The sequence below is a fragment of the Balaenoptera borealis genome (genome assembly GCF_965194805.1).
Source record: "Balaenoptera borealis genome assembly, chromosome: 3".
NCBI classification, from domain to species: domain Eukaryota; kingdom Metazoa; phylum Chordata; class Mammalia; order Artiodactyla; family Balaenopteridae; genus Balaenoptera; species Balaenoptera borealis.
In genome coordinates, this window is record NC_138866.1 from 93,045,912 (window position 1) to 93,060,387 (window position 14,476).

Below are 14,476 nucleotides of genomic sequence, written 5' to 3' on the forward strand. Positions count from 1 at the left end.
TAAGGATTGAGAAAAGTAGAGACACTAAAAAAGTATTTAGGAAGCAAAACCAAGTAGACTTGGCCATTGACTGGAAGGGAGAAGTAAGAGTGCAAGTTTGTCCTGGTAAACTAGGATGCTGATGCTATTAACAGAGGTAGGAAATACAGGAGGAAAAGAAATATGTCTGCTGAGCGGGTAGATGATGGTGAATTTGAGGTTTTGACATGATGAGTTTGACAACTCTAAGACTGCTAGTTAGCAGTTCTAACTGCTAGTTAGCAGTTCTAACCTTTTACTGTGGTGTCATGTCAATTCTCTAAGTCAGAATCACTCCAAAGATTTACTTTCTCCATATCCATTCCCAGCCCTCAGAATTTTCCTGGCTAAAATTCAAGTGTACAGGTTTAGAGTCAAACTTGGGGTCAAATGCCACTTAGGCACTAATGCCCCTATTACTAAGTTTTTTTTTTTTTTTTAAAGACAATCAGATGTATGTATTTATTTATTTATTTATTTATGGCTGTGTTGGGTCTTCGTTTCTGTGCGAGGGCTTTCTCTAGTTGTGGCAAGCGGGGGCCACTCTTCATCGCGGTGCGTGGGCCTCTCACTATCGCGGCCTCTCCCGCTGCGGAGCACAGGCTCCAGACGCGCAGGCTCAGTAATTCTGGCTCACGGGCCCAGTTGCTCCGGGCCCAGTTGCTCCGCGGCATGTGGGATCTTCCCAGACCAGGGCTCAAACCCATGTCCCCTGCATTGGCAGGCAGATTCTCAACCACTGCGCCACCAGGGAAGCCCTATTACTAAGTTTTATTACTAACTGCTAAAAGGTATCAATAACTATCTCTAAAATTCTAGGATACCAAGTACCCAACTATAAAATTTAAACATTTAAAAAATTACTTTCACTAATAAAAACTGAACAAATATACTACCCAAATTATCATGTACATCTCTCTTGAACAACTAATTATACTATAAGGAAGGACTAAATTAAGAGGCACTGGGCTCTCTTACACTGACACAAATGGACTCTACAATTGAGCAACATAACATACTGGGTCCATATTTTTAATTAAAGGGTATTTGCATATAGGAGAAAGAGAGTGTGATAAGAAATTTTATTAAACTTAAATAATTCCAAATTACAAAAAAACTCTTAAAAGTTACGAAGGTCCATAAAACACTTCATTTACTGTAAAATACACTTCAGTTAAAACCTTTTCAAGAAAAACCCCATATGGAATGTAGACATATCATGTCTACATTTTAAGAATTATAAAACCAACTCTGGTAGAGCTTTGTCAGTTCTTCTTTCTACTTATTACTTTTTCTCATTCGTTTCTTCTTCCCTTGTTTTTCATCATCATGTGTCAGCTAATGCTACCTAAATGCATTCAACCTATTTATTTAGTTTTCTCCTTCTCTGTAAGGCATCATATATAATGGAAAATTCAGACCTTTAGAAGTATGTCACAGAATTAAAATGGTTAGAATACATCATACAAATTATAGTCTTATGTTAAGTTTATCTTACCTACTTCCTCTATCTAAATGTATATGTATATTTTAAGTTAACTTTTTTTTTTTTAAATAAATTTATTTATTTATTTATTTATTTTTGGCTGTGTTGGGTCTTCGTTTCTGTGCGAGGGCTTTCTCTAGTTGTGGCAAGCGGGGGCCACTCTTCATCGCAGTGCGCGGGCCTCTCACTGTTGCGGAGCACAGGCTCCAGACGCGCAGGCTCAGTAGTTGTGGCTTACGGGCCTAGCCGCTCCGCGGCACGTGGGATCTTCCCGGACCAGGGCATGAACCCGTGTCCCCTGCATTGGCAGGCGGATTCTTAACCACTGCGCCACCAGGGAAGCCCTAAGTTAAGTTTTTGACTCCCACAAGTAAGAGACTTTACCTGATATTTAGGCATCTTTGAATACTCCATAATCGTATTTCTTACATCATTCTGATGGTCTTATTTGAGGTAAGAGATACAAACTTAAAGGCAAATATGGAAAGAAAGGGACCTCCTGGAATCACTACATCTCAATTTCCATATAGTCACCAATTCAATCCAAAGTTAACAAAATCTAGTTAATAGACATTAAATTAAATTATTCACTTTAGTACAATAGTTCAATCAAAATGTATGCTATTAAAAATACAAATGTTGGGGAATTACTGGCAGTCCAGTGGTTAGGACTCTGCGCTTTTACTACCAAGCGCGCAGGTTCAATCCCTGGTCAGGGAACTGAGATCTTGCAAGCTGAGTGGCACGGCCCAAAAAAAAAAAGTTGGTATTTATATTACAAAAAATGCACTTGAGTCTACCTTTTAGATGTAGGGTAATAAGTAACACGTCCTGACAGCAATTTCACAATTAACTATAGATCATATGAGAAATAATCATTTATAAAAGCTTATATCATTATCATTTCCTTGGCTTTAGTTTTAGGAAAAACTTTATTTCCGTTGTATTTATCACTTGATCATTTCCACAACTTAAGTTCTTAAGGGATGGAGAAGCTTAATTAGCACTTTTCCAGGTCTTCTTAATTATCTTGATGTAGCTGTTATTACCCTTAAAGCTCAAATTAGTTATTGGTAATTTATGAAAGCAACAGTTAAGAAATAAAAATTTTCAGCCAGGAAACACACCTTTCTGCTAGTTGTTCTGTACACTTTAAAACTCATTTAACCAACATTTATTGAACATCTTACAGTTGCACGCGATACTGTAGTTACTGGCATATTCAGCTTTTCATTGCTAGACCACAGGGTCCTTGAGAAGCAGGGTTATAGTCTAATGAATTTTGGGGCCTGGGAAAGAGTTGAGCTCAATGAGTAGTCCGTGGAAATCATACAGGGAGAAGCATTTTTTAAGAGAAATGTTAAATAGGTGATTTTTTAATTTCAGTTAAAAAATGCAAGCTATTTGTACATTTTTTCATATTCCTCAACTGTTTTTTCTTTTTTTCAAATTGTGTATAAGCTTCAAATATTTGGAACTCTCATGTTGATGATGGTTTCTGCTAACACTGTATTTTTCCTGAAAAATATGTTTAATTCTATTTAATTCTATTAATTCTATATACTCCAAAATAGCAAAATAATCGCACTGCTATAAGGATTTACTTACGGATAATATTTCTTTTATCTTGTTTGACGTTTCTTTAAACCTCTGTAAATCCATGCTATCTCTGTGTCCTTAAAAAAGAAAAAAAAACGATTACAACAAAAAATACTTGTTTTTTTTTAATTCTATCAAAATAATGTCATTGCCTAGTCTAGTCAAACAAGTGACGTATGTTGTCTTGTAAGTAGTTTTGATGGCTCTGAAGTTTCCTGTAGCTTTCCTGATAAATACTGAAAATAGGTGTCAAAAAGCTGGAGAAGATGAGTAGTTCAAGTTTACAGTAACAGGATCCTAAAAGAATCCAACATGTGATATGAAGTGAACTGCTTGAAATTTAGAAGAGGGTGAGCAATCATTTTTACTCTCAATAAAAAAAAGCATTATATATATTTATTATACATATATACATATTACATATAAATATAGACATCAAACATATAGATATCTATATCTACATATCCATACCACTGGCAATATATTAACAAACAGACTAAAATATGTTTTTTAAAAATAAACTGGGATAGATTTTATGTAGGAAAAGTTGTCTCTATAAACCCACAGTGAACTCACATGGCCTAGCAGTAGAGATCAGCATGCTCAGTACCTAGATAATCCATGGGGTTGGCCCTAATTGTGGAGATATTTACATAGACATAACATTCTGTGAACCATCTCTATACATGTTCCATGACTAGGTAAATTCCTAGGCTGGGAAGGCTCATATAAGTGTTAAAGACAAGGTTAGGAAGCCACCTGAAGGAAAAATTCAAACTTGAAGAGACAGAGGGCCTTCTTCAAACCTTGGAACATTCTGGTTATGTCCATGAACAACCCAAGTTGTTTTCTAAGAATTTTTTGTTAAATACTTTTATCTTTAATAATCTAAGAGGAAGGCTGTTAGAACACTATATTCTACAAATATTTGGGGCTTAGCTAGCTCTACAAAGCATTCCCTCTTCACCTTTTCCTTCCACGTGGCATAATGTCAACATTTAAATAACAAAACATCATCATTAAAAACAAAACAAATGAAACCTTAAACATACAAACCACAATATTAGTTCTTTCTTTTTGCCTTCACTGCCAAGCTTTTAAGAGTCGCCCCCCCAGTCACTCTCTACATTCACTCCTCCCATTTGTACTTTATTTCACTATAATCAGGCTTCTTCCTCTATCACATCCTTCACTGAAACAGTTTTCACCAATGTTATTAACATGTTATCATTGCCAAAATAAATATATTTTCAGTCCTTATTTTACTTGAGGTGAGGTATAAGAATGAATCATTCCTAGACTTCCCTGGTGGCGCAGTGGTTGAGAATCTGCCTGCCAATGCAGGCGACACGGGTTCAAGCCCTGGTCTGGGAAGATCCCACATGCCGCAGAGCAACTAGGCCCGTGAGCCACAACTACTGAGCCTGCGCGTCTGGAGCCTATGCTCTGCAGCAAGAGAGGCCGCGAAAGTGAGAGGCCCGCGCACCGCGATGAAGAGTAGCCCCCACTCGCCGCAACTAGAGAAAGCCCTCGCACAGAAACAAAGACCCAACACAGCCAAAAATAAATAAATAAATAAATACAAATTAAAAAAAAAAAAGAATGAATCATTCCTTTCTGAAGTGATCTCTGGGTATATACTCTCTGGGTATATAAATGGGTTGACCATAAATACTCATTTTCCAAGTAGAGTCTTGGCTTTCCCTATTATCCTAATGTAAATATTAGTAACACACCCTTTCACTCTCAAAAGTGTACTGGTTTGGATGAAAAACTATATGGTCAGCCTATTTATAAAACACTGCTCTTTTCCAGTTACTTCTAGCCTCCCCTATACCTTTGTCTTGCAACACTTACAAATCACTCAAGTTCTTTCAACAAAAGTTGATCAAATTCAAGAGACTATGCTTAAATTCAAAAGACAGAGTCCAAATAAGTTTTCCACACAATTGTTATTATAGTAAGTTGCACCAAAGAGGTATGTGCTAATATAACTAGTATAGCCCAATTCAACCTACTTCCCTGACTTCTGACTCCTTAAAAAATTTTTAGAACTATACTCTATGAAAAGGTAGTCCACTTGTCACACAAGTACATGATTTCAATAATAAGCAATTTATTTTTATTTCTAAGGTGATAATTATAATTAAAAAATAAATAATGCTGATGTACAAGTATCAGTTTGCCAAACTTACCTACAAATGCTCCAAATTCTACATTATCTCCTTCTGCAGCTTTAGAACAAACAGTTTCTTGATCTTTGGTTATAGTTTCCAAGTGGCTTTTGCAACTTGGCTGGGATGGTGTACTAACAAAAAATTTGGTTGGTGGGGATGATACATGTGGTATGCTATTAGATGAACTGCCTGATTTTTGATTTTTACTAAACATTTTTAAGGTTTCTACTCCATGTTGTCTCTGTCGCAGTTCTGGAGGAGAGACAGCACTTGGGAATAAGGCACCACAAGAGGAACCAGCCTCTGGAAAATTGAATTCTTTTCTCTGGGGTATTACAGGTAAATCCTGACCAGATATGTTAGATCGGGAATCTTTTTCATCTTTCATAAAAATATTACAAAGAAAAGGATTATTACTTTCAAGACCACCTTGAGGAAGAGAGGAGCTAAGTGTATTTACAACACTGTGCTTTTTCCACACAGAAGGTCTTACAGGACCATCATCAATAAGGTTTTGAGCCAAATGTTTGGAAATGCTCAATTCTCGTGTGATTTCATTGTGAACTTTGCTAGCTTCTGAAGCTTTCTGGGCAGTGAGTGTTTTTAATGTATCTACAGTCAGGGCTGAAAGATCTTGCAAATGGCCAATTTGAGAATCTAATGATTGTAATGATCTTTTGATATAGTTGACGCGATCTCCAACTTCTTTAATCTGAATGGACATCTGTTCCACTCTGTAAGGGAAACACAGGAGTTTTACAAATGTTAAAAATTAATGGTTTTGAAATATCCGCCTGCCAATGCAGGGGACACGGGTTCGATCCCTGGTCAGGTAACTAAGATCCCACGTGCTGTGGGGCAACTAAGCCCGCGTGCTGCAACTACTGAGCCCACAAGCTCTGGAGCCCACGCGCCACGACTAGAGAGCCCACGCACCACAACAACTGAGCCCACACACTCTGGAGCCTGCACGCCCCGGAGCCCACACGCCCCAACTAGAAAGAAGCCCACATGCCACAACTAGGCAGAAGCCTGCACACTGCAAAGAAGAGTCCCCGTGCCGCAACTAAGACCCAACACGGCCAAAAATAAATAAATAAATAAATAAATAATTTAAAAAAGAAGGATCAAGTGCTAATCCTATTATAATAAAAATATAAGATTTTAAAACACACTTTTGTACCATAGGCTATTTATTCCCCCATCAGAGTAACACAAAACTGTGTATTCAGCTACATACACATAAACTACTATTACCATTATTGTACCTACACAAATACCATATACTTTTAGAACGTAGCAAAACTAACGGAAAGAAACATGTTTTAAAACAATTAAGACAGTTTAACTTTTCTCCACCAACTCTTTTCTGCTCTCTGTAACAAGGGTCCAAAAACAATTAAGAGACTGACTTACTGACTTACATGAAGTCTTAGAAGTAAAGAACTGAACTGTCTCCCAATATATTATGTAAAACCATTACTAAACTTACTTGTTTGACAAACATAAATTGAACAATGACCATGTGTAAGAGACGTAACTAACAGAACCCACTCTGACATAAAATCAGTTAAAATTGAAGAGTTTCTGAACCTTTCAAAAGTGACACGAATTCTCTCTTCACTCCCAGAATGGAATTTGTCATCTTTTTCATTAAAATACATCTCAACACACTGCTCTTCAAAATCATGAAGTTTCTTTTGATCTTCTTCTGTTAAAAAAAGTTCTAAGGAGGGAAAAGAAAAAAAAAAAATCAACAGAGACATAGAGAAAAACTTTAGCTCATGAGTTTTATGTTATTTAGAGTTCATAAGGCTATGTAAATCATCTGCAATTTTTTTTCTCTTTTTACTGGTGTGTTTCTAAAGCCCTAAACAAGTATTTCTACTTCTTTCTTCACTCACAGTGTGATGCTGGAAGAATAGTTTCCAGTACTTCCTCCTTTTCCTATAAAATACCCTTCCCCATCTCCCTCTCACACCTCTCCTTCGCATACCTAGGTAGAAGAATATAAGAAATGATTTGGTAGAATAAAAAGCCACTGTAAAATTTTAGGCAGAGTTTATTACGTCTCACGTAGTATACAGAATGTACTAAAAGTGTTATTGTTTACACAGCAGTCAAAATGGTTTGTAGAACAGCAAGTGTTATTATGGTTTACACTAGCATTTTAACAAAACCAAATTGAGATGCCATACCAAAAAAGGAAGTTTAATACTAAATTTACTTTTATAGATAACCATATTGCACTTTAAATTCTTTTATGTTTAGGCAAATTCAACAAAAGCCTTTACAATAACATTAACCAGTTAAGTCTTCTGAATAAAATTAATACTTAGCTTTCAGGGACTTCCCTGGTGGCGCAATGGTTAAGAATCTGTCTGCCAACGCAGGGGACACAGGTTCGAGCCCTGGTCCGGGAAGATCCCACATGCCGCGGAGCAACTAAGCCCGTGCGCCACAACTACTGAGCCAGCACTCTAGAGCCCGCGTGCCGAGAGCCTGTGCTCCACAACAAGAGAAGCCACCACAATGAGAAGCCCGCACACCGCAACAAAGAGTAGCCCCACTTCACCGCAACTAGAGAAAGCCCGCGTGCAGCAACGAAGACCCAATGCAGCCAAAGATAAATAAATAAATAAATTTATTTATTTAAAAAAAATACTTAGCTTTCAGTGTAATACTGATAAGTGATAAAATAAAAACATTTGCCTTAATATATTTTACTTACTTGGTCCAGCCGAAGTCTTGTCTTTTTTTCTTCTTTTACATATGCAGCAAAACAGAGAAACTATATGGCTGAGAATGATAAGTGGTGGAGGCAGAACTGGTTTCTCATGATAAGCCATAATAAAATGATAACGTTGGTACTTCCATACAATATTGGAAATTGCCTTCACTTGTAAATACACATTGCTTGAATAACAAAGAATAAAAATAAACAAACTTAGCTAATCACATTTTAAAGTTTTAAATACTAAAATTTTATTGTAATTCTGCTCTAAACAAGGATTCAAAGAAGAACCCCACCATAAACAAGACTAAAAGGCAAATGCGAAACTGGAAAAAAATACATGCAATAGTATAAGGCAAAGTTTGATATTGTTGAGGGTCTTAATTATAAACTCCCAGAAAAATCGGCAGAAAATATGATTTTAAGCTTTTAAAATTATATATAAATGACAAAAACAGAAGAAAATATTCAACCTGAGTAGTAACAAAATAAGTGCAAATAAAAACAAGACTCTTATGTACTGTCAAATTAGCAACCATTAAAAAGATAATACCTACTGTTAGCAGAGATTTGGAGACACAGGCCTATTTTGACTTAAATAGAAGAAGTCCAAAATATACATATATTGAATAGTTCTACTTTTAGGAAAACACTCTAAGGAAATACATAAGGATTAATAAAAAATTTAACCACAATGTGGTTTTGGGGAACAAAAAATTATAAACAATCGAATGGAGCAATATAACATATTGGCTTAAAAATTAGTCTATATCATGGAATACGAGGTAGTCATTAAAAAACTGGAGAGGGATATTTATTAATGTAGGATAATATTCATGTTTTGCTTAGTTAAAAACAGTATACAGAATATAAGAACATTATTTTTGAAAAGAAAAAGTGGTTCATATATACAAAAGATAAAAAGGATGTATACCAAAATACTAAGAATGGGATTACTGAAGAATTTTCTATTTGCCTTTCTGTTTTGTATACTGCATGTGTATTCCCTGGCCACCTTGTAATAAATACCAAATAAAGATTAAATTTATAAAAAAACTGCATGTTGAAAGATAGTCTCAAATTTAGAATTTGATTTTGAAAATGCATGCTTTCTTATTTGTAATTTTCAAAAATAATTTTTAGTAGTTTAAGCCTCAATAAAATCTTTATATTTTAAATTTTGTATAGTTCCTTCAAAAAGAGAACTATATATTAAATGATCTCATTACAATAAGCAACCAAATAAAATTCTTACTTGAAAAATGCAATAAGAAGATTGACCATAATGATATACTGAACAAAGAGGTAGACTGCTTGAAGAAATGGAGTCAACCATGTCCCAGGACCACAGATTTCAGTGATACTGGAATCCTTTGCACAAACTTGAGAAAGAAAAAAAAAAAAATTAAAACAGTAATTTACCAGTTACTGCTTCTAGTCAGTATTTGTGTAGGTTTGTTTGAAGGAAGTTTTGATTATGTACATATCTGTTTCACAGATTCTAGCAAAAGCTTCTGGGCAGGCAGCCATACAAACACCAACTTAACAGTATTCCAAAAGAGAAGAATTTTGTGAAGGATGTGGGTACTATTCTACGACTCTACTCCATACAAGGAAGTGTATTTCTGTATTATGTCTACCCTCCAAGGTAGGGTTTAGCCAGAGGAGCATTAAGAAGAATAAAACTCCCAGATTTAGCCACACATTTCTATAAGAAAAATAACTGAACCAGAAAAGAGTATGATAAACTCATAGTAAATTTACAAACATAATGATTACTGACTTTAGCTTATTAGGCCACAAAGGAGGGTTGAAGGAATGGTTAAAGTGCCTCTTAAATATACAATGATTAGATCTGAATTCCTTGCATTTCATTGCCTCCATCTGGAATGTTTCTGAAGCCATAACACAGCTGAATTAAGGAAGGGAAGAGCTTTAATACCCACCACAGAGTTATGAGGAATAAAGTAAAATAAATTCAAGTAGGGCCAGGATTTGAATTAAATAATCTTGAACTAGTGACAAGTTTTATACAAATCTTTATAATACACTTAGCACCTGGTGTTTTGTAAGCATTTAAAAAATATACATCATTGAAATTCTCATCATGGCTGTATCATTCCTTTCACATAAAATGGTTTTACGAGCAAACTGATGCATAAGGTCCTTTCACTCCTAAAAAATTTTATGAATCTATTTCCACTCTATTCAGATTAGTATGATGAAGCAAATACCCAAGAAAGAGAATGCAGGAGAGTGAAAAACTATATCCAATGCGTTATAACTAAACTAGAGCCACATAAGAAAAAGCAGACGATAAAAACCTGGAAATGACACTAAACAGGAAGCCATTAAACACAAAATTTTACCAGGCTGGTAAAACCTCACTGTTTTAACCAACATCTCATAACAACTGATGACTACTATGTGACCATCCCCTGATCTAATCACCTATAAATAGGTGGGTAAGGAGCAACACAGAATGGGGGTGATGGAGGAGTAAAGATGCGAGAGAGAGAGAGAGAGAGAGAGAGAGAGAGAGAGAGAGAGAGAGAGAGAGAGAGAGAGAGAGAGAGATGGAGAGAACATGAGCAAACTAACAAAATAAAGATTCTATAACTCAATGTGAAGGTCAGAAGAACATCCTTGAAAGTTGGCAGTATCAACTATGTTCACAAGTTATCTAGCCTTTTTAACTAAAACAATAGAATAGCTTTATGCAGAGAATGTATTCAGGGTTGAATTTTACAATTCAAGAGTATATACAATCCAACTAATCAATGTAATTCCATTACCCCTGCCCTGTTTAGAGACAGGCAGACTGAAGCCAATTTGAGCTAATGAGATTAAAAAACCGGTTCAATAGAAGGCATCTGGGAAAGGGACTTTTTCGCCTGAAGAGAACCAATGGAAAACAGTGTCTCCTTCCTCCTGTTGCTTGTGACAGAGTCTTACAATTGTAAAGGAAAACCTGTATGAATCAGACACTTATTACAGAGGACTGGGATGAAAAAGAATGTGTCCTTAGCATGAATTAACCAATCCCAAAGACCACTCTACCTCTGAACTTTCTGTTATGTGAGCTAATATATGTCCTTACTGTGTAAGCCAGTTTAGGCCAGATTCCATTAATTGCAGCTAAAAAAAATTCTGAAATACTTTTTTTCAATTAATTTTTGCTATGTTTCTTCTGGGATTAACTAATGTATCGTGGGAGGACTTAGGTTGGTAACAGTTTGATTTGTGAAAATTTGTAATATTACTATAATGCAATTTTGACTTTGAAATATGAAATAACCAAAAGATATATTTGTACACATAAATCCTTACCATCAATTTCATATGCATAAACTTCACCAAAAATCATCCAGTATGGATGAAAAACTATGTCTTTAGCAAGAGTCCAAGATGGCGCTTCGCGAGGATAAAGTATTGCCTTTCTGGGAACACCAAAACTAAGTAATACAAGAGCCATAATCACTACAATGTAGAACATATTGGCCACCTGTTAAAAAATGAACACTGTTAAAATACATGGGAATTTAAACACAAAGACAATTCTTCATCTTAAAAAACAGTTTCTAATGTTCCAATAGATAACTTGAATCTTTGAGTTTCTTTTTATTCCTAGCATTAGCATTCAGGAAACCTCATAACTACATAAACCTTAACATCAAGGAAATTATGTAAAAACTGATCTGTAACATCAGATAAGTCATAGGCATCTTCTACATAATGAACCATATCACAGGCTCAAACTGGAGTCTGCCTATCTCATGTCCATGAAGATTTTAAAGAAGTATAGACATAAGGGGCAGATTCAGGGAACCAATTTCCATGAGAGTTCTTTCCTAAAACTGTTCTGTTCTTATACAGGAGGTGCAAACTATCTTTTCTACCTTCCTTTGATAGTACCTTTTGCCCACTTCACAAAAGAAAGGCATTCTTCTCACCCATCCTGAACCCTACCATGGTGCCTTGTCTCCTGGGCTGTGAAAACCTCCGAGGAGGTAAATAAAACAACAAACTGAATTATCAGTATGGGTGTTGAAAAAATAAGTGATACCCGTATCTGGTTAACAAATTCTTTTGCAAGTCACGTAGTTTGCAATTCTTTAATTTCAGCGAAATTGAAAAAGAGCCTAGCTGAGCTATCACATAATAAATCATTAAAAAACAATTTTTATTGCTAAATCACAATGTGAATTTTGACATCATTACTCAGGAATTCAAAGAATTAAGTGAAATGCTATAATGAAACTTTAATTTCTATCCACTTATTTATGTGTACAAGTGTTCAGCACTTACATCTAAGAAAGTGAATGTAGTGTCACTCTAGCAATATGTAATAATATTCATCCACAAATAATAATCTAAGGGGAAAATCCCATGGAGATCAAGAGACTACATTTACAATAAATCTGTACTTTAATCTACTATGAACTAACAATAATTGCAGTACTAAATCAATCTAAAAGAAGTTACTAAGACATTTTCATATGTTTTGAACAAGTATATAGTGAGAGTAGAAATGGAAGGCAGGACTGTGAGAAGTAAAGAGGACAGTAAGTCTAGACTAGATGGAGAAATTATAAAATATTTATTTATATATAATCATTTAGTCTTGATCCTTTACCTTTAAAATTGTTAGATCTGCCAATACATTTTTTTTTTTAGTTAAGTTAGAGTTGAGTCCCTGTGACTTACAATAAAAAAATCCCATAACCCCCCAAGATTCAGTTTTTTTCTTTGTAAAATGGTTAAATAACGCCTTATTTGACCACTTAAGAGAACTACTAAGAGAACATATGTTTTCAATAAACAAAATCTTGGGATAAAAGATTTTTAAAAGGCAAATAATTCATCAAAACATTATTCACGGCATTTGCTGTAATTTGGAATCCAAATTAAGTAAAGAAAAAGCCCAACTCAAAAATTCAAATCAAAACCCAAACCTGAAATATTCTAAAATTATTCAAGGTCTGTTGGCTGATGATTCAGAGGTCTCTGGATTTCATACCTTTCGCATAAAGCCTATTTGACAATCTTCCTTATATTTGATCTAAATTTTAACTAATTAAAATATCTGAATATTCCATTTCTTATATCTAAAATGAGGGTTCCTAGCTTGAATGTATAGGTATATGGAGTGAGTAGGACGAGTTCAGCATTTACCATGTAATTTTCATTAGTCTGATCTCTATTAAAGATGTCAAATGTGAAGATTTCTTCTACTTTAATCTTTCATATCTTTATGAAAGATATGAAGCTGTTTTCTCTGATTAGAAATTCCCTGCTCAAGAAAAATTCCTACCTATTTTCTAAACTTTTTTCAAATACCATATTCCTTGTGAAAGCTTTCAGTCTTCACAAAACAGTTTACCATATCTTTCTCTATCTGCTCACATGCTTGTCTTATATACTAGACTGTGAATTCCATGAGGATCTGGACCATGTCTTATTCATCTTTGTAGTCTCAGCTTAGTATAATGCATAGCATATAACAGATACCCAATGATTAAAAAATGTTAAGTTACTCTAGGAATCTACTACATACTATAAAATTCATCTTCTTTATTCATTAAAGGTATACTTTAATGAAGGATTTCTTATACTCTGCAGCATCTACTTTAAGCAGATAATTAGAACAGTAACCATCTGAGAGTACTGAAGGAGGTAGAAAGGGAAGATGGCACTAGGATATATGATAAATAAATGGCTGACAAAGGGAAGACATAATCCTGGTGGAGGGTGGTTCTAAAGAAGATCAAAGGTAAAGAAGAAAATGAAATATATATTTCAGCTCCCTATAATTGGGATGGGAGAACCAGTGGGAGTGTTGGGAGTACATTAGAGGTAAGATTCAGATGGAAATCCAGACAGCTCCACTTTCTCTTGGCTTCCTTACTTTTCCCATCTCCATCTGTTATTAAGATTGTTCACTTTTATACTTCCTGCACCTCCCATTTACTGTATATCACCATTAAATTAACCCAATAACACTAAGTCACTAAATAATCTGGTAGACAATGAGAGCCAGAGCGGTTTTTTGCCCTAAAACGTTAGGCTAAAACCAGTTCCTCCCCCAAAACCTTAACTCCCCTAACTTTTCCTGGAAATACCACTACTTCATGAAAGAATGCAAAATGGATGAATAATAAGTACTTCTTTGATGTGACAAATAATAAACCAGTAATTCTTAACTGGGGAGGGTAGGATACACTCTCCTAGAGGGAAAATGTGTAGTGTGGAAAATCAAGTATAATAATGAAACTTTGTATTCAAAAAATGTAAAAACTTTGTCTTCATGATGCAAAGCAATGCTGATAATCCTGTGAGCTAGTGGGGCTACTTAAAAGATAAATTTAATCTAGAAGACCAATTTTAAAAAGAACTGAGAAACAGCATACACATAATGAGCCCATTTCGATAAAACTATTATATACATTTATTCGTGTGAAG

General features: G+C 35.1%; 1 protein-coding gene across 2 annotated transcripts in view; it reads right to left on the reverse strand.

Moving 5' to 3' along the window:
• TRPM7 (transient receptor potential cation channel subfamily M member 7) overlaps positions 1 to 14,476 on the reverse strand; it is a 112,114-nt gene that overhangs the window by 26,013 nt on the left and 71,625 nt on the right. For both annotated transcript variants that reach the window (XM_082387893.1, XM_082387894.1), the window contains 6 exons: positions 11,345 to 11,519; positions 9,270 to 9,396; positions 8,012 to 8,196; positions 6,874 to 7,006; positions 5,299 to 6,014; positions 3,113 to 3,180 (listed from right to left, as the gene is read on the reverse strand). In XM_082387893.1, the coding sequence (XP_082244019.1) occupies positions 3,113 to 3,180; positions 5,299 to 6,014; positions 6,874 to 7,006; positions 8,012 to 8,196; positions 9,270 to 9,396; positions 11,345 to 11,519 (1,404 nt within the window). The remainder of the gene's footprint in view (positions 1 to 3,112; positions 3,181 to 5,298; positions 6,015 to 6,873; positions 7,007 to 8,011; positions 8,197 to 9,269; positions 9,397 to 11,344; positions 11,520 to 14,476) is intronic.